The sequence below is a fragment of the Balaenoptera physalus genome (genome assembly GCF_965194825.1).
Source record: "Balaenoptera physalus genome assembly, chromosome: 16".
NCBI lineage: Eukaryota > Metazoa > Chordata > Mammalia > Artiodactyla > Balaenopteridae > Balaenoptera > Balaenoptera physalus.
The window spans coordinates 70,571,554-70,595,916 of record NC_138898.1 but is presented as its reverse complement, the minus strand read 5'-3'; the positions used below and the strand labels follow the sequence as shown (position 1 = coordinate 70,595,916).

The 24,363-nt window shown below is 38.6% G+C and overlaps 1 protein-coding gene across 15 annotated transcripts in view; it reads left to right on the top strand.

Annotated features, from left to right (window-relative positions):
* Positions 1 to 24,363, top strand: part of DNAH3 (dynein axonemal heavy chain 3) — a 209,385-nt gene that overhangs the window by 131,120 nt on the left and 53,902 nt on the right. For all 15 annotated transcript variants that reach the window (XR_014254974.1, XM_082430917.1, XM_082430912.1 and 12 more), the window contains 3 exons: positions 17,357 to 17,460; positions 19,618 to 19,912; positions 21,491 to 21,670. Coding sequence is in view for 14 of the 15 variants with exons in the window: in XM_082430917.1 (XP_082287043.1) it covers positions 17,357 to 17,460; positions 19,618 to 19,912; positions 21,491 to 21,670 (579 nt within the window). In the remaining variant the exon portion in view is untranslated. The remainder of the gene's footprint in view (positions 1 to 17,356; positions 17,461 to 19,617; positions 19,913 to 21,490; positions 21,671 to 24,363) is intronic.

The following is a 24,363-nucleotide window of genomic DNA, read 5'->3' as shown; positions in this document are numbered from 1 at the left end:
TTTGTCTGATATAAGTATTGCTACTTTTGATTTCCATTTGCACAGAATACCTCTTTGCATCCCTTCACTATCAGTCTTTGTGTGTCTCTATATCTGAAGTGAGTCTCTTGTAGGCAGCATATATACAGGTCTTGCTTTTGTATCCATTCAGCCACTCTATGTCTTTTGGTTGGAGCATTTAATCCATTTACATTTAAGGTAATTATTGATATTTATGTTCATATTGCCATTTTATTCTTTTTCTTCTTTTTTTCTCTTCTCTTAAGATTTGATGACTATCTTTAGTGTTATGTTCGGATTCCTTTTTCTTTTTTTTGTGTATGTCTATTTTAGATTTTTGGTTTGTGGTGGTTACCATGAGGATTTTATATGGCAGTCTGTATATGTGTGTGTATTGGTGTGTGTGTGTATAAGTTGCTGATCTCTTCATTTCAAATGCATTTTTAAAACCCTGCATTTGTACTCTCCTCCCCTCCCAATTACTATTTTTGATATCATATTTTTACATCTAATTGTTTTCTGTATCTCATAACTGCTTATTGTGGGTATAGATGATTTTACTACTTTTGACTTTTAACCTCCCTACTAGCTTTGTGGGTGGATGATTTCCTACCTTTACTGTAGGTTTGCCTTTACTGGTGACCTTTTTCATTTTGTAATTTTCTTGTTTCTAGTTGTGGCCTTTCCTTTTTGCCTAGAGAAGTTCCTTTAACATTTGTTATAAAGCTCATTTGGTGGTGCTGAACTTTTTTAGCTTTTGCTTGTCTGTAAAGCTTTTGATCGCTCCATCAAATCTGAATGAGAGCCTTGCCAGGTAGAGTATTTTTGGTTGTAGGTTTTTATCTTTCATCACTTTAAATATATTGTGCCACTCCCTTCTGGCCTGCAGAGTTTCTGCTGAAAAATCAGCTGATAGACTTATGGGAGTTCCCTTGTATGTTATTTGTTGCTTTTCCCTCACTGCTTTTAATATTCTCTCTTTATTTTTAATTTTTGTCATTTTTATTACAGTGTGTCTTGGTGTGTTCCTCATTGGGTTCATCCTGTATGGGACTCTCTGCACCTCCTGTACTTGGTGACTGTGTCCTTTCCCATGTTAGGGAAGTTTTTCAGCTATTATGTTTTCAAGTATGTTCTCAGCCCCTTTCACTCTCTCTCTTTTCTTTCTGGGACCCCTATAATGTGAATATTAGTGTTCTAAATAGTGTCCCAGAGGTCTCTTAAACTGTTCTCATTTCTTTTCATTCTTTTTTCTTTTTTCTGTTCAGCAATAGTGATTTCCACTACTTTGTCTTCCAGCTCACTGATCCTTTCCTCTGTATCATTTAGTCTACTCTTGATTCCTTCTAACGTATTTTTTCATTTCATTTATTATATTCTTCATCTCTCTTTGGTTGTTCTTTATATATTCTAACTCTTTGTTAAAAACTTCTAACTTCTCACTCTGTGCATCCATTCTTCTCCCAAGTTCTTTCATCATCTTTACAATCATTATCTGAACTCTTTCTTAGGTAGATTGCCTATCTCCACGTCACTTAGTTTTCTTCTGGGGTTTTATCTTGTTCCTTCATCTGGAACATGTTCCTCTCCTGCCTCATTTTGTCTGAGTTGCTATTTGTATTTTTATGTATGTGGTAGGTTAGTCACATTTCTCGACTTGGAGAAGTAGCCTTCCTCAGGAGATATCCTATGTGTCCCAGCAGTGCACTCCCCTGTTGTCATCCAAACTGTGTGCTCTAGGGATTCCCTCTAAGAGTGTTGCTTGGGTACTTCAGTTATGGTGGGCTATGTGGGCAGTCAGGTACACTTGGTTGGTCCCTAGCCCAGTAGGTTGCCAGACCCTGCCTTGTGCAGATGCTGCTGGCTGCTGGTTAGCAGGGCCTGGTCACAAGGCACTGATTGCAGGGTCCCTGGGGCTAGTGCTGGCTCACTGGTGCATGGAGTCAAGGTCCAGAAGACTCTGGGGCTGTTGATCCCCCCCACTGGTGGGTGAAGCCAGGTTCTAGGGTTAGTTCTGTACTACTGTCAGGCAGAGCCAGGTCTTGGAGTCTGGCTGTAGAGCCCAGGGATCCCAGAGCTGGTGTCAGATCCCTGGTGGGGCAGGGCAGTTCCTGACAGTTAGCTGTGAGGTCCATGCTGTCCCGAAGCTTGTGTTGGCCTGTCACTGGGCAGGACCAGAGCCCAGCTGGTCCCAGGGTAGGATCTGGCCTGCTGTGGGAAGACAGGGTCTGTGAGATTGTGGTTTTCTTGCATCTGGTGTTTGCCTCCTGATGGGTGAGGCTGGTCTTGAGGCTGGTGCAGGTTTCCTGGAGGGCCAGGCCAGTGCCTGTCCACTGGTGGGTAGAGCTGGGTCTTGACCCTCTGGTGGGCAGGGCTGTGTCTAGAGGCATGTCTAGAGGGGCCATGAGCTCAGGAAGTCTTTAGGAAGCCTGTCTGCTGATGGGTGGAGCTGTGTCTCCACCCAGTTAGTTGTGGCCTGAGGCATCCCAGCACTGGTGCCTACAGTCTATTGGGTGGGGCCAGGTCTTGTGCTAATGAGCTAGAGGTAGGATCCCACTATGGTTGCTGACAGCAGCATTGTCTACATGGTACAAAGCTCCCAAATATGGCTGCTGCCAGTGTCTACGTCCCCAAGGTAAGCCACTGCTGCACTGTCCCCCTACCCGCTGGCCTCTCTGCAAGACTCTCCAAGACCAGCAGGTAGGTCTGGCCCAGGCTCCTATCAAATTACTGCTTTTTCCCTGAGTCCCAGTGCATGGGATATTGTGTGTGTGCCTTTTAAGAGTGAAGTCTCTATTTCCCGCAGTCCTTTGGGACTCCCAAAATTAAGCCCCACTGACCTTCAAAGCCAAATACTCTGGGGGTGGGGGGTCGTCCCAGGTTGGGGAGCCCGATTTGGGGCTCTGAACTCTCGCTCCTGTGGGAGAACCTCTGCACTATAATTATTCTCCAGTTTCTGGGTCACCCTCACCCCACAGGTATGGGACTTGATTATATTGCCAGTCCATCCCTCCTACCTGTCTTACTGTGGTTCCTTCCTTATGTCTTTAGTTGTAGAAGATCTTTTCTTGTAGGTTTCAGTCTTTTTCAAAGATAATTGTTCTGCAGATGGTTGTGATTTGGGTGTGCTCGTGAGAGGTGAACTCTTTCTATTCTGCCATCTTGCCAATCCCCACATTTCTTCTCTTTTTAAAAAATGTTTAATAGACTTTAGTTTTAGAGCAGTTTTGGTTTACAGAAAAATTGAGCAGATAGTACAGAGTTCTTTCTAGTTTAACTGCATTCTAGTCTGAGAGTATACACTGTGTGATTTCTATTCATTAAAAATTTTTAAGATGTGTTTTATGGCCCAGAATATGGTCTATCTTGGTTAATGGTCCATGTGAGCTTGAGAAGAGTATATTCTGCTCTTGTTAGATGAAGTAATCTATAGATGTCAATCAGTTCCAGTTGACTGATGATGATACTGCTTAGTTTAACTATATCCTTAATCATTTTCTGCCAGCTACCTGTCAATTACTGATAGGGGGGTATTGAAGTCTCCAACTGTAATAGTGGATTTTTCTGTTTCTCCTTGTCGTTCCGTCAGTTTTGCCTCAGGTATATTGATGTTCTGTTCATGTTTGAAGTTTGAAAATAGTATCTAATTTAAATTTCTTCTCTTTTTAATTAGAGTGAGATTGACTTTTATATATCTATAGTGGTTGTTTTTCACAGGTTCTTTTTTTTAATAGATTTAATTAACTAATTTATTTATTTATTTTTGGCTGTGTTGGGTCTTCGTTGCTGCGCATGGGCTTTCTCTAGTTGTGGCGAGCGGGGACTACTCTTCATTGAGGTGCGCAGGCTTCTCATTGCGATGGCTTCTCTTGTTGCGGAGCACGGGCTCTAGGCGCGTGGGCTCCAGTAGTTGTGGCACGTGGGCTCCAGTAGTTTTGGCATGTGGGCTTCAGTAGTTGTGGCTTGCAGGCTCTAGAGCGCAGGCTCAGTAGTTGTGGTGCACGGGCTTAGTTGTTCCACAGCATGTGGGATCTTCCCAGACCAGGGCTTGAACCCGTGTCCCCTGCATTGGCAGGTGGATTTTAACCACTGCGCCACCAGGGAAGCCCTTTTCACAGGTTCTTATTGGCCTGTTGATGTTCTTTTTTGTAATGTTCTATCATAGTTTTATTTTTAACAGACTATGTCTAGATGTAGGTATTCTTTTGTTTATTTTTCCTAGAACATGATGAGTCCTTTCAGTCATCAAGGGAAAGTTTTAGTCTCTGGCTTCCATATCTATCATCTCCTCTTTCCTTATTTTTGTGTTTTTGCCTTTTTTAATACCGATTTTTCATTTTAATATGATTCACACACAACTTCAATTATGCTTTTACTGCCTTAAGTGATTTTAATTCTGCTATGTGTCTTTTGTTTCCTCACTATCCTTTCTTAGTGTATGATTAAAAGCACAGGCCATGAAGTCAAATTGTCAGAGCTTGAATCCTGGCTCCAGTATTTACTGGTTGGGTGACTTTGAGCAAGTTCCTTAACACCGCTCAGTTTCCTCAATTATGAAATGAGGGCAATGATAATATTATGCATTCATGGTGTTCTTGTAAGAATTAAACAGGTTAACACATGTAAAAGCATTTAGAATAAAGCGTGGTACACAGAAAGTGTTAAATAAATATTAGCAACTTTTACTGCTGTCCTCCTCCTCATCATCATCTCTGTTAGCTCATTCATCTCCCTTTTTTAATCTCATTTTGCCTTTTCATCTAAGCCTGTTTTCTCCTTATGGTTTTCTGTTCCTATTTCATGGAAAAATTATGTCTTTTTGCACCCTATTTAGGATATCAAACAGTTTTCTGAAATTTGGTTGTGAGTCCTGCAGTAAACAAGGTTCAGAGGTATACTCTTCAAGTTTAATCTCCATATTATATTCCTTTACATTGCAACATTTTTTCACAGGTTCCATGTGTTGTTGTCTGCTTCCCCATGCTTCGAGATCAATCTCTTCATGCTCTGTGTCAGCAAATTGGTACATGAAGTACCCTTGACCCCATTCTTGGTTCACTTTGTGACAACATCTTTCCTTTCCTTCTGTAGCTGAGCAGCTAATTATTATGTGCACAGCTTCCAAGTTCCCTACAGCATCTCCTGCCTACTGTAATGGGCTCGTCTCCTTCCTCCATGTCCTATTCAACTGATGCAGTATTAAAAAGACCCCATAATTTCCAGCGTGTACTGCAGACTAGTTTCTTCATATACCTTCTTTTGCAACAACTACTTTACTTAAAAGTAGGTTTGGTTCTGAAAAAGCTGTTTGTAAGAGCAAAACGACACCTTACAAGTGGCCGATGTGAACATATCCATTGAAAGTTAAGCTTTACTTTTGTCTCCATGGTAATCATACATCTCTCTTTTTACTGGTTTTCAAAACTCTCCACTACTTTTGGACATGATCAGGGTAAATGGTATTCATAAACCCCCTTAAAAAAACCCCAAATGCTGTAAACTCTAGAGTCAGGAACAATGGGATGGCCAAGATCCAAAGACCACATGTGATCAACTAATGCCATCTGTTGGAAGCAGCCTTTTTATTTGTTTCATCTGTGAACATTCTAAAAAAGGACATTTTTGAACTGAGGAGCGACTGTGGTTCTTTACTTTGGAAGACCATACCTCACTGAATTTAAAGTGCCACGACTATCTCCTTCCTCATCGTGGTCTGGGACCCTGCCACCCCTATCAGCTGTAGAAAGATGGCCTGGCAAGGCAAAGATGAGAAAAAAATGAGACAGTTCTTCCAGTTCTCCCAGAGTAGTACCTGGCAGGGCAAAGCAACAGCTGCCTAATTTTCTATGTGGGATGTCACCTGCATCTCTGCATCTCTGTATCTGGGGGTGGGGGGAGGGGGGACTAGGAGTATACCCAGGGGGCCTGTTGCTCTTTCTCATGCAGTCTCTTGAGGTAAAATTTCTCAGTCCAGCTCATCTACTATTTAGTTAGAGGAGATTCTGCCTAGCTTCTTTTAGACTTTGTTTTCAGTGACATTATTCCACTCCTTTCTCTTGTGCCTTCCTAAGTATTGTACAATAGGAAATTACAAAGCTCCTAGACAGAACCCATCTGAATCCAAAGATTTGTTTTAATTGCCAAGGGTGAATTCTTTCTAATATAACAGCTTTATTGAGGTATAATTTACATATCATAAAATTCACTCATTTAAGTGAGCAAATCAGTGGTTTTTAGCAAATTTGCCTAGTTGTGCAACTGTCTAATCCAATTTTAGAATATAGGAACATTAGAACAAATTTAGAACATTGATCACCCCAGTAAGATCCTTCATGCCCATTTTCAATGAATCCCTGTTCCCATCCTCAGCCCCAGGCAACCATTCATCTGCTCTCTATAGATTTGCCTTTTCTGGACATTTCAAATGCATGGAATCATGTAGTATGTGGCCTCTTGATCTGGCTTTGATTTTACTTTCTTATTACCATCTTAAAAAGCTTAAAATGTCTTTCTAGCCTTTCCACAGGGTTTAAAATTCTCATGGTGAGAGCTCCAGGGAGGCCTTCTCTGACCTCATGGGATGTTGTTTTCTGGGCTTTTCATGATCTAGGAGCCTTGGGGCACATGGATCTCTCGAATAAGTGCTGAAGGAACTGTATTGGGGAATGCACACTAAGGAAAGCCAGCAGTCCTTTGGGGAATTCCCTCAAAGTTGGGTTAACATCATCTAACATTGATCTTTATTTGTCCAGAAGTGCTAAATTTCCCTTTATTCTTTTGGGTTTTTTTTGTTTGTTTGTTTTTCAATTTTTTTAAAGTCTGTATTGAATTTGTTACAGTATTGCTTCTGTTTTATGTTTTGGTTTTTTGGCCATGAGGCATGTGGGATCTTAGCTCCCTGACCAGGGATCGAACCCATACCCCCTGCATTTGAAGGTGAAGTCTTAACCACTGGACTGCCAGGGAAGTCCCCCACTGTGTGTCTTTTGAAAACCCACTCACTTCTCTGTTGAAGTTTATCTTGTTCTCCCAAGTGAAGGCGAGGAAAACAGCTGGGGCAAGGGGTGGTCAGAGGTGATAGAACTGATTTGTCTTCCTGGATTTCTACCACTATTCTCCCCATTCCACCCCTGCACTTGCATCAGAGTTTGAGTTAAAATCACAGTGCAGAGCGAACAGGAGCACTACTCTGATGAGGACCAAACAGACCTAGAGCTAAATGTTCTCAAGTGCCTCTCTGTGTGCCCACAGCTATGCTAAATGTCTGACACATATACCTCATTCACCTTCCAGAGGGATTCTCTAAGCTTTATATAAAATCAGGCCCATTTTACAGATATGCAAATGGTAACCTTGGCCAAGATCACACAGCAGTAAATCCACTTTTACTCAGTTGGACCTTTTCTCTTTGGCCGAAATGTTCCTGTATCAAGCCACAGATTAACTCTAGCTAATAACGTCAGCAAGAGAAGGGGATAAATGCTTTTCTGAATCATGCTTTTTCTATCTCTTTTTTTATTATAAAAACAATTTAATTCTATTAAATAAAAATGATCAAAAATATTTTTGCTCATACCACACCATCACAAGTATTTCACTTTTCAAAATATCTTTCTCTATCTTGTCCATCTGCTTTCATCTCTTTATATAGTTGCCATAATGGCATATATTCCATTTTTTATTCTTCTATTTTATCTGTCATTGTTTCTTGAATGCATTTTTCTATATTAATACTTAGATTTTGTAGCTATCATTTTAAAGTATTTAATAGATAATTTATTTTAAAACTTCGTTTTTTAGTTTTCTATTTTACTTAAGTATTAATTGGGTATATATCTCATTATCTTCCTCTTAGTTCTAGATAATGTGAATTCTCTTCTTAAGGTCACTTCATCTCTCTAGAATGTGCATCTACATCATTGCCCCTAGTTTTTTTTATTGAAGTATAATTGATTTACAATGCTTCAGGTGTACAGCAAAGTGAGTCAGTTTTATATATATATAAATATATTTATATAAACACACATATATATATGCATATGGCTATTCTTTTTCAGATTCTTTTCCATTACAGGTTTTTACAAGATATTGAATATAGTTCCCTGTGCTATACAGTAGGTCCTTGTTGTTTACCTATTTTAGATATAGTGGTATCTGTTAATCCCAAATTCTTAATTTATCCCTCCCCCCTCCTTTCCCCTTTGGTAACCATAAGTTTGTTTTCTATGTCTGTGCATCTATTTCTGTTTTGTAAATAATGTAATTATCATTTTAATGACTGTAAAATATTCCATTCATTTTATAAGACATAATTTTGACTGGTCTTCTAATGTGGGACATGTAAATTATTTTCAAATTTTTGTTATCACAGATGGTGCTGTATACTCATGTATAGAGATTATTTTCATTATGAATTATTTCCTTATGAAAATTCCAAGAATGTGATTTCTGACTTGGAGTAGAGACATTTTTGTAGCTCTGTAAGCATAGTGCCAGATTGCTTTCTAAAAGTGTTGTACCAGATTGACTTCTAGGTAGAGCTGCACAGTGACGTAGGATAATAGAAACTCTCTCCTATAATACATAATGATATGAACAATAACAACAGTTTAAGCCTAAAAATTTCCCAGTTACAGCCTGATTCTTTAAACATTGAGAGGTAGAGGATAAGGAGAGAAACAAAAGATCCTGCATGTTGTATCTCTCAACCCAGAACCCACAACCCCATTGTCCTTCTAAAAGTGATGCTGAGAGGAAAGGGTATGAGTTGACAAAATTCTGAGACTTCTCACTGGTAATCACCAGTGTGGAAAAAGCAGACGGCAGTGGTGACAGGACAGCTGCAAAAAAAATGTCTAAGAGAAACCTTTGAGCATGAAACCCCTCCATAATTTGGTAGGACCTTATTAGGAGTGGGAGAAACTACCAGGGTTTGCATCTTCCAGAGCTCCATGCTGGGTGGGGGATGTGAGCTGAATTTTTCAGGAGTGAATCATGTCTCTAACTGGGGTGGGAGTGGGATGGACCCATGGTTCTGGAAAATTGGCCAAATTTTAGAAAGAGAGTGCAAAGCCCAGGTTTCCTGGTAAGGGCAACTGAGTATTTCCTTTTCCCAACCCCTGTACCCTCAGGCTACAGAAAAGAAATCCAGACAAATCCACACACCAGTCCTTGAATTGTGGCCAAGAAAGTGAGGGAAATAAACTCACCCTAGATAATGGTGGGGAAAATGTCAAGATTTTACCTGATTATATCAGAATAAGAACATCAGAAAGAAAGAGACAGAGACAGAGAATGAGAATCTAAAAGAAAAACATGACCTAAGAAACATAAAATATTTGTGTTGCAAGAACTTAGTAATAATATAAATTTAATTTTTAAAATTTATAGATGAACAATGTGCTACTGGCAAAGGGATAGATATATAGATCAATGGAATAGAATTGAGAGTCCAGAAATAAGCCCCTCATATTTATAGTGACTTGATTTTTGACAAGGGTACCAAGATAATTTTATGGAAAAAGAATAATCCTTTCAACACATGGTGTTGGAATAAATGAATATATACATGTAAAATAATGAATTTGGGCCTCTACTTTACACCATAGTCAAAAATTAACTCAAAATGGATCAAAGATCTAAATTCAAGAGTTAAAATTATGAAAGCTTAGAAGAAAACATAGGTGCAAATGTTCATGACCTTGGACTAGGCAACAATGTCTTAGGACACCAAAAGCACAAGCAACAAAAGAAAAAATAGTTAAACTGAACTTCATCAAAATTAAAAACTTTTGTGCTTCATAGGACAACATCAAGAAAGTAAAAAGACAACTCACAGAATGGGTGAAATTTTTTTGCAAATCATATATCTGATAAGGGACTTGTATATAGAATGTATAAAGAAGTATTATAATTCAATAATAAAAAGATAAATAACACAATTTTTATATGGGCAAAGTAACTGAATAGACATTTCTCCAAAGAAGATATATAAAGGGCCAATAAGCACATGACAAGAACTCAACATTACTAGCATTATTAGCCATCAGGAAAATGCAAATCAAAAACACGAGATACCAACTCACAACTACAATGAGAATAATAAAAAAGATGGAAAACAACAAGTGTTGGTGAGAATGTGGGAAAATTGGAACCCTCACATGTTATAATGGAAATGTAAAATAGTACAGCAGCTTTGGAAAACAGCATTTCGCAGTTCCTCAAAAGTTAAACAAACAAAAGAAAGTTAAACATAGAGTTACCATATGACCAAGCAATTCCACTCCTAGATATATGCCCAAGAGAAATAAAAACAGATGTCCACACAAAGACTTGTACACAAATGTTCATAACAGCATAATTCATAATGACCAAAAAGTGGAAACAATCCAAATGTCCATCAACTGATGAATGAATAAATAAAATATAGTATATTCATACAATTAAACATTATTCAACAATAAAAAGAAATGAAGTAATAATACATGATACAACGTGGATAAACCTTAAAAACATTATGATGAGTAAAAGAAGCCAATCACAAAAGAACATCTATTGGATGACTTCAATTATATGAAATGTCCAGAATAGCAAATCTATAGAGACAGAAAGTACATTAGTGGTTGCCTAGTGTTGTGGGCAAGCGGGGAGATGAGGGACGAGAAGAGGATTTGGGAGGTGACAACTAAGAGGTATGAGGTTTCTTTTTGGTGCAATGAAGTGTTCTAAAATTGGTTATGGTAATGACTGTACAACTCTGTGAATATTAGTATATTCATACATACATGTATTTTTAGTAAACGATTGAATTGTACAATTGAAATGGGTGAATTATATCATGTGTGAATTATATCTTAATAAATCTGTCATTTAAAAGTTTGTAGATGAGGTGATAAAACCACAGAATCAGAGAAAAAGAGGGGTTGAGAAACCAAAGAAACAAATTGATAGCTAAACAGTGCTATTAATGATCTAATAAATTAGAACCAGCAAGGAATAAAGCATACAAGTCTAGACAGCTAACAAATGGCTTAAAGGAAAGGTTTCAGATAACTACACTTGCTACAGAAGACGAAGTCTAAGAGCAATTATGAAGAATATGATTGATATGGAGACTAAACAGTGCTAATTCCTTTAGTAGGTAACCCAATAAATAGTGTAGACAATATATACTAAGATATAAATGCAGAACTTTTTCCTAAAATGAAGAACTGCTTCTGTAAATTTTAAGAGTATGCTGTATTCCAAGAAAAACTGATACAGAATAATTGACCAAAAGAAATAATATGATTAAATTATTGGACTTCCAGGATAAAAGAGATTCCATCACGCATCTGTATAGGAAAGAAAAATCAATAAAAGTGGAAATATCTGATGGGCCTCAGACTTCTACACAGCAACCTAGAATGCAAGAAAACACACTGGAACAATGGTCTGCAACATTCTGAGGGAAAGAAAATGTGACATAAGAATACTACTCTCAGCCAAGTCACGGTTCAAATACAAAGGGCAGACATTGTCAAACATGCAAGATCTGAGAGAATAGAGCCCTGATAAGTCCCTTCTTGGAAATACAAAATGAAATCAGCCAACTAACAAATCAATCAAGATAAAGAACTCTTGGGGACTGCCCTGCTGGTCCTGTGGGTAAGACTCCACAATCCCAATGCAGGGGGCCAGGGTTTGATCCCTGGTCGGGGAACTAGATCCCACATGCATGCTGCAACTGAGAAGCCTGCATGCCGAAAATAAGAAGCCTACATGCTGCAACCAAAGATCCTGCATGCCGCAACGAAGATACCACGTGCTGCAACTAAGTCCTGGCGCAGCCAAAATAAAATATAAAAATAAATAAATAAACATAGCAGAGTGTACATGTCAAATTAAAAAAAAAAAAACTCTTAAATAGTCTGTGTTAAAAGCCCTGAGTTTGAGTGTTGAACCTATTTAAATAGAGACCTAAGACTAAGGAATGGGAGAATTATAGTTGCAGAACAAAATGTCAGTGTTATAATCCCTGAAAAAGTAAAAGTTATATCATCAAGAACAATACAAGGAACCAAAGGAGAGGAGAAGGAAGAGTGAGAGTTAATTCACGTCATAGTTCATAAAGGAATCAATGAAACTGGTCTAACATCAAGTCACATGTATTTACAAATGAAATGTGATATCAGGATTTACTTCAAAATACTCCAGACAAAGAAAGAAAACAAAAGGGAGGGAGGACGTGAGGAGGGAAGGAAAATGAATATGGTGGTGGTTGGTGTTGGGGAAATGAATGAGACAAGAGTTGCAAAATGTTGAAGATTATTGAAGCTAGACAATGGGTACATGGCAGTTTATTATACTATTCTCCTTATTTTTGTGTATTTTTAAATTTTTTCACAATAAAAAGTTAAAATATAATAACAAAGTTGGATTAAATTATTTTTAAAATTATAATGCCTTTAAGCCCTAATGGCTTAAAAAATATTTTTAAATTAAGAAGCATCTTGCTAAAAGGGTAAATATTAAAAGTTTTCATCACAGAAAAAACTGATGAACTGAAATGTTTGATGAACTGAAATGTTTGAACTGATGGACTGAAATGTTTCATCCCTTTAACTGAAGCTCAAGACTCTCTCTCGCTCACACACACATACACCCTACAACCACCAAGCCTGCCCTCTTTGGGCCAGTTATAGGCGAGTCCTGTGGAGAGAGAAGCAAGTCACTTGTGCTTACAGCTTGGCTGGCTGGGCAATGGGGCAGACCCTGTCATGCCCACTGCTGCTGTGAATCACATAGCCTAGCATTTGTCTTGCCGGGACCTGGGTAATTCTCCATGTCCACTTCAGAAAGTTTTTCTCTTTTTTAAAAAAAAATTTTATTTCATTCTGCAGGCTTTGCAAACAGTATCTCATAGACTTCTCATGGCATTCTCTAGATGAGGAAATTGAGAAGGGAGTCATTCACCCGGGGCCCCACAGTGAGTCAGTAAGGAACAGTTGGATGGGAGGCCAGGTCCTTCCCTGACACCCTTCTTATTCCCACTCCTCATCTTAAAGTGAAAAAAAGAAAAAGACACCCACCAATTACAGAGGCAGGGACTTCACTGGGAAAAAGGATCATAGGAACTTTGTGTCACTTTTGTGGGGAAGGTGGGGAGTGGTTCCAGATGGGTACTATGATTGTAGTTTGGAAGAATTGGTGGAGTGGGAAGGCAACTCAGAATCCAAGTTCAAGCATCCTGACTTCTCACAAACAACCTTGTAGCCCTGTAACTCTCCAGCTGTGCTACAACGGGCTTCTGCCTCCCCCTCAACCTTTCTGCTGTCTCCCTACCTACCAGCCCCTCCAGCCCTCCCCTCCAGCTTGGCCCCCAAGGCCCACCTCCTCCACCTTTCTCTCTCATCAGCACCTCTGCTCCCTCCTTCCCTTGTCCTCCTGCCAAACACACCTGGCAAAACCTCTATCTTGGATCAATACACCACCCCTTTTTTTCTTTCCACTCATACTACAGAGCTGCTGAACAGTACAGGAGAAAATCACATAAGCAGAAGACTTGGCATTACTTTCATGGTCTCCAGCCTCAGTTTGGGGAAGCAGAAAGACCATAGACTTTGGACTCAAATAGATCTGTTTTGGAACATAGATGCAAAAACACCTCAACAAAATACTAGCAAACCGAATCCAACAATATATTAAAAGGATTATACACCATGATCAAGTGGGATTTATCAGTTTCCACAAATCAATCAATGTGGAACACCACATTAAATTGAAGAATAAAAAACATATGATCATCTCAATAGATGCAGAAAAAGCTTCTGATAAAATCAATATCCATTTATGATTAAAAACTCTCCAGAAAGTGGATGTAGAGGGGACAAGCCTCAACATAATAAAGGCCATATATGACATACCCACAGCTAACATCATACTCAATGGTGAAAAGCTGAAATCATTTCCTCTAAGATCAGGAACAAGACAAAGATGCCCACTCTTTCCACTTTTATTCAACATAGTTTTGGAAGTCCTAGCCACAGCAATCAGAGAAGAAAAATAAATAAGTAAAAGGAATCCAAATTGAAAAAGAAGTAAAACTGTCACAGTTAGAAGATGACATGACACTATACATAGAAAATCCTAAAGACGCTACCAGAAAATGAGTAGAGATCATCAACAAATTTGGTAAAGTTGAAGGATACAAAATTAATATAGAGAACTCTGTTGCATTTCTATACACTAACAATGAAATATCAGAAAGAGAAATTAAGGAAACAATCCCATTTACCATTGCATCAAAAAGAATAGAATACCTAGGAATAAACCTACCTAAGGAGGCAAAATACCCATACTCTGTAAACTGTAAGACACTGATGAAAGAAATTGAAGACAGATGGACAAACAGATGGAAAGATATATAATGTTCTTGGATTGGAAGAATCAATATTGTTAAAATGACCATGCTACCCAAGGCAATCTACAGAGTCAATGCAATCCTTATCAAATTATCAATGGCATTTTTCACAAAACTAGAACAAATAATCCTAAATTTTATATGGAACCATAAAAGACCCAGAATTGCCAAAGCAATCCTGACAAAGAAGAATGGAGCTAGAGGTATCATGCTCCCTGACTTCAGACTATACTACAAAGCTACAGTAATCAAAAAGGTATGGTACTGGCAGAATAACAGACACATAGATCAATGGAAGAGGACAGAAGGCCCAGAAATAAACCCATACACTTATGGTCAATTAATCTATGACAAAAGAAGCAAGACTATGTAATGGAGAAAACACAACCTCTTCAATAAATGGTGCTGGGAAAACTGGACAACTACATGTAAAAGAATGAAATTAGAACATTCTCTAACACCATATACAAAAATAAACTCAAAATGCATTAAAGACCTAAATGTAAGACTAGATACTATATAACTCCTAGAAGAAAACAAAAGCAGAACACTCTTTGACATGAATCGCAGCAATATTTTTTTGGATTCATCTCCTAGAGTAATGGAAATAAAAGCAAAGCAAAACAAATGGGACCTAATTGAATTTAAAAGCTTTTGCGCAGCAAAGGAAACCATAAACAAAACAAAAAGACAACCTACAGAATGGGAGAAGATATTTGCAAACAATGCAACTGACAATGGATTAATTTCCAAACTATACAAACAGCTCATACAGCTTAATATCAAAAAAACAAACAACCCAATCAAAAAAATGGACAGAAGGCCTAAATAGACATTTTTCCAAAGAAGACATACAGATAGCCAAGAAGCATATGAAAAGATGCTCAGTATCGCTAATTATTAGAGAAATGGAAACCAAAACTACAATGAGTTATCGCTTCACACCAGTCAGAATGGCCATCACCAAAAAGTGTACAAATAATAAGTGCTGGAGAGAGTGTGGAGAAAAAGTAACCCTTCTACACTGTTGGTGGGGATGTAAATTGGTGCAGGCACTATGGGGAACAGTATGGAGGGTCCTCAAAACACTAAAAATAGAGTTACCATATGATCCAACAATCCCACTCCTGGGCATACACCTGGAGAAAATATAATTTGAAAAGATACATGCACCCCAGTATTCATAGCAGCACTGTTTACAATAGCTAAGACATGGAAGCAACCTAAATGTCCATTAACAGAGGAATAGATAAAGAAAATGTGGTGTATATATATACAATGGAATATTACTCAGCCAGAAAAAAGAATGAAATAACACCATTTATGGCAGCATGGATGGACCTAGACACTATCATATGAAGTGAAGTCAGACAGAGAAAGTGAAATATATGATATCACTAGTTGTGGACTCTTAAAAAAATGATACAAATGAACTTATTTGTAAAACAGAAATAGACTCACAGACATAGAAAACAAACTTATGGTTACCAAAGGGGAAAGGAGGGAGAAGGATAAATTGGGAGTTTGGGATTAACATATACACACTACTGGACTTCCCTGGTGGCGCAGTGGTTAAGAATCCACTTACCAATGCAGGGGACACAGGTTCCAGCCCTGGTCCCAGAAGATCCCACAAGCCACGCAACGACTAAGCCCTTGCGCCACAACTACTGAGCCTGTGCTCTAGAGCCCGTGATTCACAACTACTGAGCCCACGTGCCACAGCTGCTGAAGCCTGTGTGCCTCAAGCCCATGGTCTGCAACAAGAGAAGCCACCGTAATGAGAAGCCTGCTCACCGCAATGAAGAGTAGGCCCCGCTCACCACAACTAGAGAAAGCCTGCACATGGCAACGAAGACCCAATGCAGCCAAAAATAAATAAATAAATTTATTAAAAAATATATACATACTGCTATATATAAAACAGATAATCAACAAGGGCCTTCTGTATAGCACAGGGAACTATATTCAATATCTTATAATAACCTATAATGGAAAAGAATCTGAAAAATAATACATATATACATATATATGTGTAACTGAATCACTTTGCTGTACACCTGAAACTAACACAACTTTGTAAATCAACTGTACTTCAATTAAAAAAAAGTTTTCCTCACAAGAAAAAAAATTCTATGTATGGTGACGGATTTTATAAGAATAGAATCATTTGACATTATATGCATTATATATTATATATACAATCTTTATTAATATAATTTTATAATGTGATCAGTTCACTGTATATATAAATATTGAATCATTATATTTTATACCTGAAACTAATATAATGTTATTTGTCAATTATACCTCAATTGAATTTAAAAAAAAAGAAACCAGTTTTAGGAACCAATATCTCTTGTAGTGAATAATGATTATCTGAAGTTCAGCAGGTCCTTCAGTTTCATTTTAGTCTCCTTTTCTTCGAATTTAAGTAAAATTAGATTTAATGTTTTTATTTTTAATAGTATAATATATAAAAATATATATTATTATATTTTATGTTGTATTAATATAAATCATATATATATACATAGTGTATGATATATAATATCAAATGATCCTATTCTAATAAAATCCTTTCTTTCATCTACCTATACTTCCATCTTTAATATGTTTGTGTGCCTCGAGAGAGGACTGGAAAGATTGCCATCAAAAGTTATCTCTAGATGTGAGATTTGGAGCGATTTGTTTTCTTCCTTTTTTGTTCTTTTCAATACTTCCTCTTAATATTATTAAGAATAATTATTTGTATAATTAGCACCTATTATTTTTATACGTATAATAAAGTTATTCCTCTTTAAAAGGTGTTGTTCCAGGTTATACCGTTACACAACTATGCCAGTACTGGTAGTTATACATTTCAGATGCCTATGGCTGAGGTAGTTAAATACCTCAAATATGAAATGTAAACCCCTGATGTACTAATAACCTATTCTATTTCTTTGGGTCCAGGAAGCATCTATGATTTTTATTTCCTCAAGCAAGGTGGTGGACATTGGTACACATGGACAGAGTATATCACCAAAGAGGAGGAAAATATCCCAGCAGATGCAAAGGTAAAAGAGAGTTATTGGCCATGGAACTTTGGTAATGACCTGATATTCAGCAAAGTGGAGAGGTTAACAGCAGGTCTGTGTTAGCATTTTTAAGAACTTACTTTAGGAAAATGTTCAAACATGAGCTGGATTGAGCCTTCAAAACATGGACTTTAGAATCAGAGAGTCCCAGATTCCTTACTCAGCCTTCACTCTCTCTGCCTCAATTTACTCAACTACACAATAGCAGAAAAAAATACCTAAAGGATGGCTGCAAGGATTGAAGACATTATACATGAGTTTGTGGCACACACTGTGTGCTAGATTATGCTGTTGCTATTCTGATTATTATCACTGTCTATAATGCCAGATGGTCATCAGTCCACCTCTCAGATATCTCAGCCAAAAAGATCCTTGCCTTTTCTTTAAAATCCCCAGAGAAAGATTTCTTTAATCAGAATTCTCAGAAAAATGGGTGCTGATTAATAGATTTTCTGGTTAGCAGACAATTCACCTACAACTCCTGCTCATTTCTTTGTGGAAAATTTTTTCCAGATGTGGAATTTCATGCCTCTATTTGCAGTTATCTAGTGGACATAATTTATCTTTCTGGGGGTGATTGTAGATTGTTCAGGCCCCAGATAGAGTAGAAAGAGGTGGATGGGAAAGTGGAAATATTGATGACAAAGTCAGACACCAGATAGGAGCACAGCTGCTTGTGAAAAGGGTGCAATAAGCAGGAGTGAATGTGTGTTGAGTTCAGGACACACCCTGGAGGCTGAGTCTTGTAAAGAACCCCACAGCACTGAGGCCCTAAACTTTCATTCTCCTTAAAGAGCTTCATCACCTGAGCTCCAGGGGTTTGAAATCTAGCTGGATTCATACAAATAAAAGTCCAATGCAGAAAATATTTTAGTTCTGCTGGGAATTTTTCCTTTGTCAAAAAATTGTTCTAGCCCCTGAAAATAAAAATCTATGAAACAAAACCTGCTTTAAATTCCTAGTCTTGGTACCTGGTTCTGCATTCAGTATCACTTACTGGCTATGTGGCTTTGGACAAGTTAGCCAGCCATCCTCCAGTCTCAATTTTTTCATCTGAAAAAGTGAGCTAATAATATACCTGCCTCAGAGGGTTATTGGGAAAGCTGCAGCGAATAACAGAGGCGAAACATCCATAGCTCAACACCTGTTAATTCTCTTCCTCACCACTTCAGTTCCTTTGTTTTATCTGCTCCTTTTACTTTGATCAAATTATTTATCAAAAGAAGCCAAGACTTTGTCTACCAATATACACAAGGCCACCATGTTGCACAGTCCCTGTTGGTGCCACTTGCATTATGGTCTAGTTTTGCTTTCGAGGCACCATTTACATAAACCATAGTGTGAATGGTGCTCCCTAGAGTTACACAACACAGTGGCTCCATGTTCACTAGCCCCTTCTAGTCTAGACATATAAGTAGTAGACATATAAGTAATAGGGATTCCAGGAGCTCAAGACCAAGCCCTTAGAGTCCAATTGGAGCCTGAACACCAGGAATAGTATTGCAATTTCCTTATTGGAAAAGGAGTTAATAGGAACAACCAAGAATCTGAGCATTAGGAAAAGCAAATGAGGAACAAGCACAGGGAATGGGGGTCAAGGGTCACACCTAACCCTTCTTGAACAAGCAGTATAGGTGGCATATGGGAGGTGGATCTTTCCTGGGGCAAGGCAGACAGCTTGGTTCAGAGCAATGGTCTCAGACGGCAGTAGCTATAGACCCATCCTTACTGTAATTGGTGTTTATAATATGACATTTCAGTGGTTAAGAATATAAACCTTGGAATCAGACAAGCTGTAATTAAAATCCTTGCATTTCCACTTACTTGATGTGTAAGTGAGCTCTGGATCTCAGTTTCCTCATCTCTAAAACAGACTTTCCTCATCTCTAAAATGCCCATATTTACGTGCAAGATTTAATTTAATCCTCAAAGCAGCTCAGTGAACTAGGTGCCATTATTATCCCCGTTTTACAGATGAAGAAACTAAGGCCCCTGGAGAGGTAAAATACTCAAAAGCATAAAGATAAATAAGAGATGGAGCTGAATGGATAGTAAGGATAGAACCCAAGTCCCCTGAATTCCAAGACCCAATATCCTGGGCTCAGTACCAAGACTCACCATGTCTTTGTGGCACAGGTCTCAGAACTCATCATCCCCACAATGGAAACAGCCCGGCAGTCCTTCTTCTTGAAAACCTACCTGGACCATGAGATTCCAATGCTGTTCGTAGGACCCACGGGCACTGGCAAATCAGTCATCACCAACAACTTCCTTTTCCGCCTTCCCAAAAATACTTATCTGCCCAACTGCATCAATTTCTCTGCCAGAACTTCAGCCAGTCAGACCCAGGATATCATCATGTCCAAGCTGGATCGACGGCGGAAGGGCCTTTTTGGGCCTCCCATAGGGAAGAAAGCAGTGGTATTTGTGGGTAAGGCATTGGCCTGGATCTGGACACACCAAATTCTTCTACTCTCAGCTGCAGCAAAACAGAATCTCCCCTTGTAGGGCCACTGTATAGTCCTTTTACTCTCTCTGGGAGATAAACTATTTCTGGTTAATATAATTCAACATTCCTTCCCTCCCCTCCTATTTTCCTTCCTTCCTTCCTTCCATCTTTCCATCCCTTCTTCTCTTCCTTCCCTCCCTCTCTTCCTTCTTTCATTTTTTGTTTCCTGTCCTTTCCTTCGTTCATTACCAAGTATTTGTTAACCATGTACTATAAGCCAAATTTTCAGTAAGAGAGGCAAGGTCCAGGCCTTTTTGCCTGAGGGAGGATCCCAGTTTCTCCTGGAATGAAGTTGAGCCCGTGGATCAGGCAAAGTTACTTTGTAGTGAGAAGCAGTTAGGTCCAGAAGGGGATTGTGGTGTTTGCCCTCTTGCATCTCCAGAAGCAACTCACACTTTGTCATGAGCTCCTATTCCATTATGTGCCAGATAAATATGTTATCAGTATATGAAGAAATCTAATAGTTGCTAAATAAATATTTGTGAAGTAAGCACATTGAATTTTCCCAGGATTTTATGTTTACAAAGCACTTCCTCATTTATTTTGTTTGAGCCTCACGGCCCCATCAGTTTATTAGCCACCATTATCACTTTACTAGTCAGTTAATTGAGGCTCCAGAGGTTAAATTCCCTGTTCAGGGTCAAACATCTAGAAAATTCTGGAACCACGAGCCAAAACCAGGTTTCTTGGTGCCAAATACATTATCTTTTCCACTCTCTTACTGCTGACTCATAAAATTCTCATTTAGTAATAGTAATGCCCTGCCCTTCTGGGTTATCTTATGTCCTGTCTTTAAAATTCATGTATTGATAGTAAATGTTGCATGTATTTATATCCTTGCCAATTAGCAACAGCTCCTTAAAGGCAGGGATCCTATTTCGTTTCCCTTTCTTTTCCCCCTTTCTCCTTTCATCCAGTCTTTTATCCCTTCCCATTTTTATGGTATATCCAAAAACAGATTAAGCTTTGCAGCCAAACAGACCTAGGTCCAAATCTCACTTTTTAACCCTAAGCATGTTGTGACCCTAAGCATATTATTCCATGACCTTCAGTTCCTCACCTCTAACATAAAGGTAATGCTCTCTTCCTTATAAAGTCATTATTTTGATTAGATGAGATAATATGTATAAAACTCCTAAAATCTTACATGACACAAAACTGGGCATTTAATCAATGTTCATTGGAGTTTATTTAGTGCCTTCTATGTGCCAGGACTGAGCAATATGCTATTTTAGAAAATCGATCCCTACCCTGGAGGAAATATGGGAAAAAGTTAAATGTCTGTTTGTTAATGCCAATCTGTCAATAAAGCAGGAGAGCCCAGAACCCAGGAAAAGCTCTTCCATTATGGTGAGAATGTCCACTGGCTGAGCCCTGCCTAGAGTGAGGATGTAACAACTGGGCACGGACTCTCCCATGGAGGGATAATCATCTGCTACCTCCTGTGAGAGCAAAGGATCCCATAGACTTACAATCTGTGGCCATGGCTTCTTTCCCCAGATGACCTCAACATGCCAGCCAAAGAGGTGTATGGGGCCCAGCCCCCCATTGAGCTCCTGAGGCAATGGATTGACCACGGTTACTGGTTTGACAAGAAAGACACAAACAAGCTGGACATCGTTGATGTGCTGCTTGTGACAGCCATGGGCCCCCCTGGTGGAGGAAGAAATGACATTACTGGTATGTGAAGGGGAGAGTTCATTACTCTTCACCCACCCCCTGCAGAGCCAGACCACCTTCATGAATGGAGGGTTGGTGCAGGGCACTCGTCCTGATGGAAGGTGGAGAAAGGTGTGTTTAGGCTGTAGCCAGAGACACTTGAGTTAGCTTCAAGGAGTGACATTTGAATATTTCATGTTGGTAGTTGTATGAAATAGGATGGGAAGATGAAAAGAGGATTTGAGGAGTGTTTGGCTAGGGCTTAGAGGAACAGAGAGTCCCATGAAGAGGGGAGTTCAGTGTGGACAGAATGTGTTCCAGGAGGGAGGCTAGATCAGAGGTTCTCAACTAAGGGTGCGTGACAGATTCACCTGTTGTGTTTCTTATAATTCTTTGGATTGCCAGAGATAGAACACCTAATCCAAGTGGCCTAAGCAAAATCATAATGATAATAAACAAACAAGTAAATAAGATTTTTTCCCCTGTCATCTAACACTTCAGGAATATATTTTGCTTCAGGTGCAACTTGATCCATCTAGGTCTACAGATTTTCATACTTTTATTCTGAGATACATCCTTGGTTAAGAATCTTAATGCCATTTCCAGACTTAAGATTCTGTGACCTTGCTCTCCCCTGTGGCATTTGTCTTTCTCATTTGTAAAATAAGGAAGATAAGCAGGGTGATTTTACTTGGGTACACAAACCCATCACCTTCCACTTCAAGTATAGAGTCCAGGAGTACCTTTGCCTTGGATTTGAATATAACAGGATCTCAGGCACTTAGCGTCTATAAATTCAACACTTCTCTCACTAGTGAGAGGGAGAGGAACTTGGTATATTACTTTTCTCTAAGACCTAGTCATTCAATAGGAGGAAATATTTGCAAACCATCTCTCTGATAAGGAGTTAATATACAAACTATGTAAGGAATTCATACAACTCAATAGCAAAACAACAATCTGATTTGAAAATGGATAGAGAATTCGAATAGACATTTTTCTAAAGAAGACATACAAATGGCTAACAGGCACATGAAAAGATGTTCAATATTGCTAATTATTAGAGAAATGAAAATCAGAATCACAGTGAGATATCACCTCACACCTGATAGAATGGCTATTAACAAAAAGTCAAGAGATAAGAAGCGCCCTTGTACACTGTTGGTGGGAATGTAAATTGGTGCAGCCACTATGAAAAACAGTAGGAGGTTCCTCAAAAAATTAAAAATAGCACTACCATATGATCCAGCAATGCCACTTCTGGGTATATCTGAAGGAAATGAAATCACTATCTTGAAGAAATATCTGCACTCCCATGTTCATTGCAACATTATTCACAATAGTCAAGTCATGGAAACAACCAAAGGGTCCATCGATGGATGAATGGGTAAAGAAGATGTGTACACACACACACACAATGGGATATTATTCAGCCATAAAAAAGAATGAAATCCTACCCTTTGTGACAACATGGATGGACCTTGAGAACATTATGCTAAGTGAAATAAGTCAGACAGAGAAAAACAAATGCTATATAATATCACTTACATGTGGAATCTAAAAAAGCCAAACTCATAGAAACAGGAGTAGAATGGTGGTTGCCAGGAGTTAGGGGATGGGGGAAATGGGGAGATGTTGGTCAAAGGGTACAAATTTCCAGTTATAAGATGAATAAGTTTTGGGAATCTAATGTATAGCATGGTGACTCTAGTTAACAACAACAGCAACAATGGAATTGTTACTTAACCTTATTGTGGCAATCATTTTGCAATATCTATATGCATCAAATCATCATGTTGTAAACCTTCAGCTTATATATGTTATATGTCAATTATATCTCAATAAAACTGGCAGGGGGTGGAAATCTATTCAAAAGGGAATATCTGTTTCCAGTACATATCATGGAAAGAGTAATTACTAACATTTGTGCAGCAATTGACAGTTTTCAGGCTATGTCACATAATATGATATTTGAAAAGATCCTATAATAAAGACCAGTGCCCAAAGTCTGCCAGGAACACATCTGTAGTCAAGTGAAATTGGGTTTATTAATTTGCTGCAGAAAGGGTGTCTGTACAGCATTGAGAACCATGAGAGTAAGAGTGCCTGGTGAAAGAGAGTTAAATGGGCTTGTGCTGGGTGATATGAGGAAAGGCTTAAGGAACCAGGGACTCTGTTTGGGATTGGGTAATCTCAGGAAGTGGGGACAATTTGATGAGTGGGTATCTTAATTTTTTCTCTGCTTGGTAAAGAAGTAGAGTCACTCATATTAGCTAAGGGGGTAGTTTTCATGGTTTCAGAGCAAACTTGTTTCTATCTTGTTCCATCATAGCTAGGGAGTGACCTCATCTGATGTTGATATTTAGTGAAATTTTGTTCAGTGGAGAACTAACAGCCTAGCTGATACTTGCCAGACCAGCTGCCAGCTTTCAGGGCTGAGATGGGAAACCTGAAGCTCAAGGCAATATAGTATGGTGGTTGAGAGTATGGCTTGGCAGAAGACTGATCTGGGTTTAGGTAACATTAACAAACATTAAGTACTATTAGTATCCTTATCATCAAAATAGTAAGTGAATTTCTCAAGTTCACACAACTGTAGATGGTTCCAGATCAATGTGTAAAATATTATTCTGGCATTTTTTTTAAAAAAAGAAAAACCTACATATGTCAATACATAAGTATAGTGGAGTGTATATATATATATATATATATAT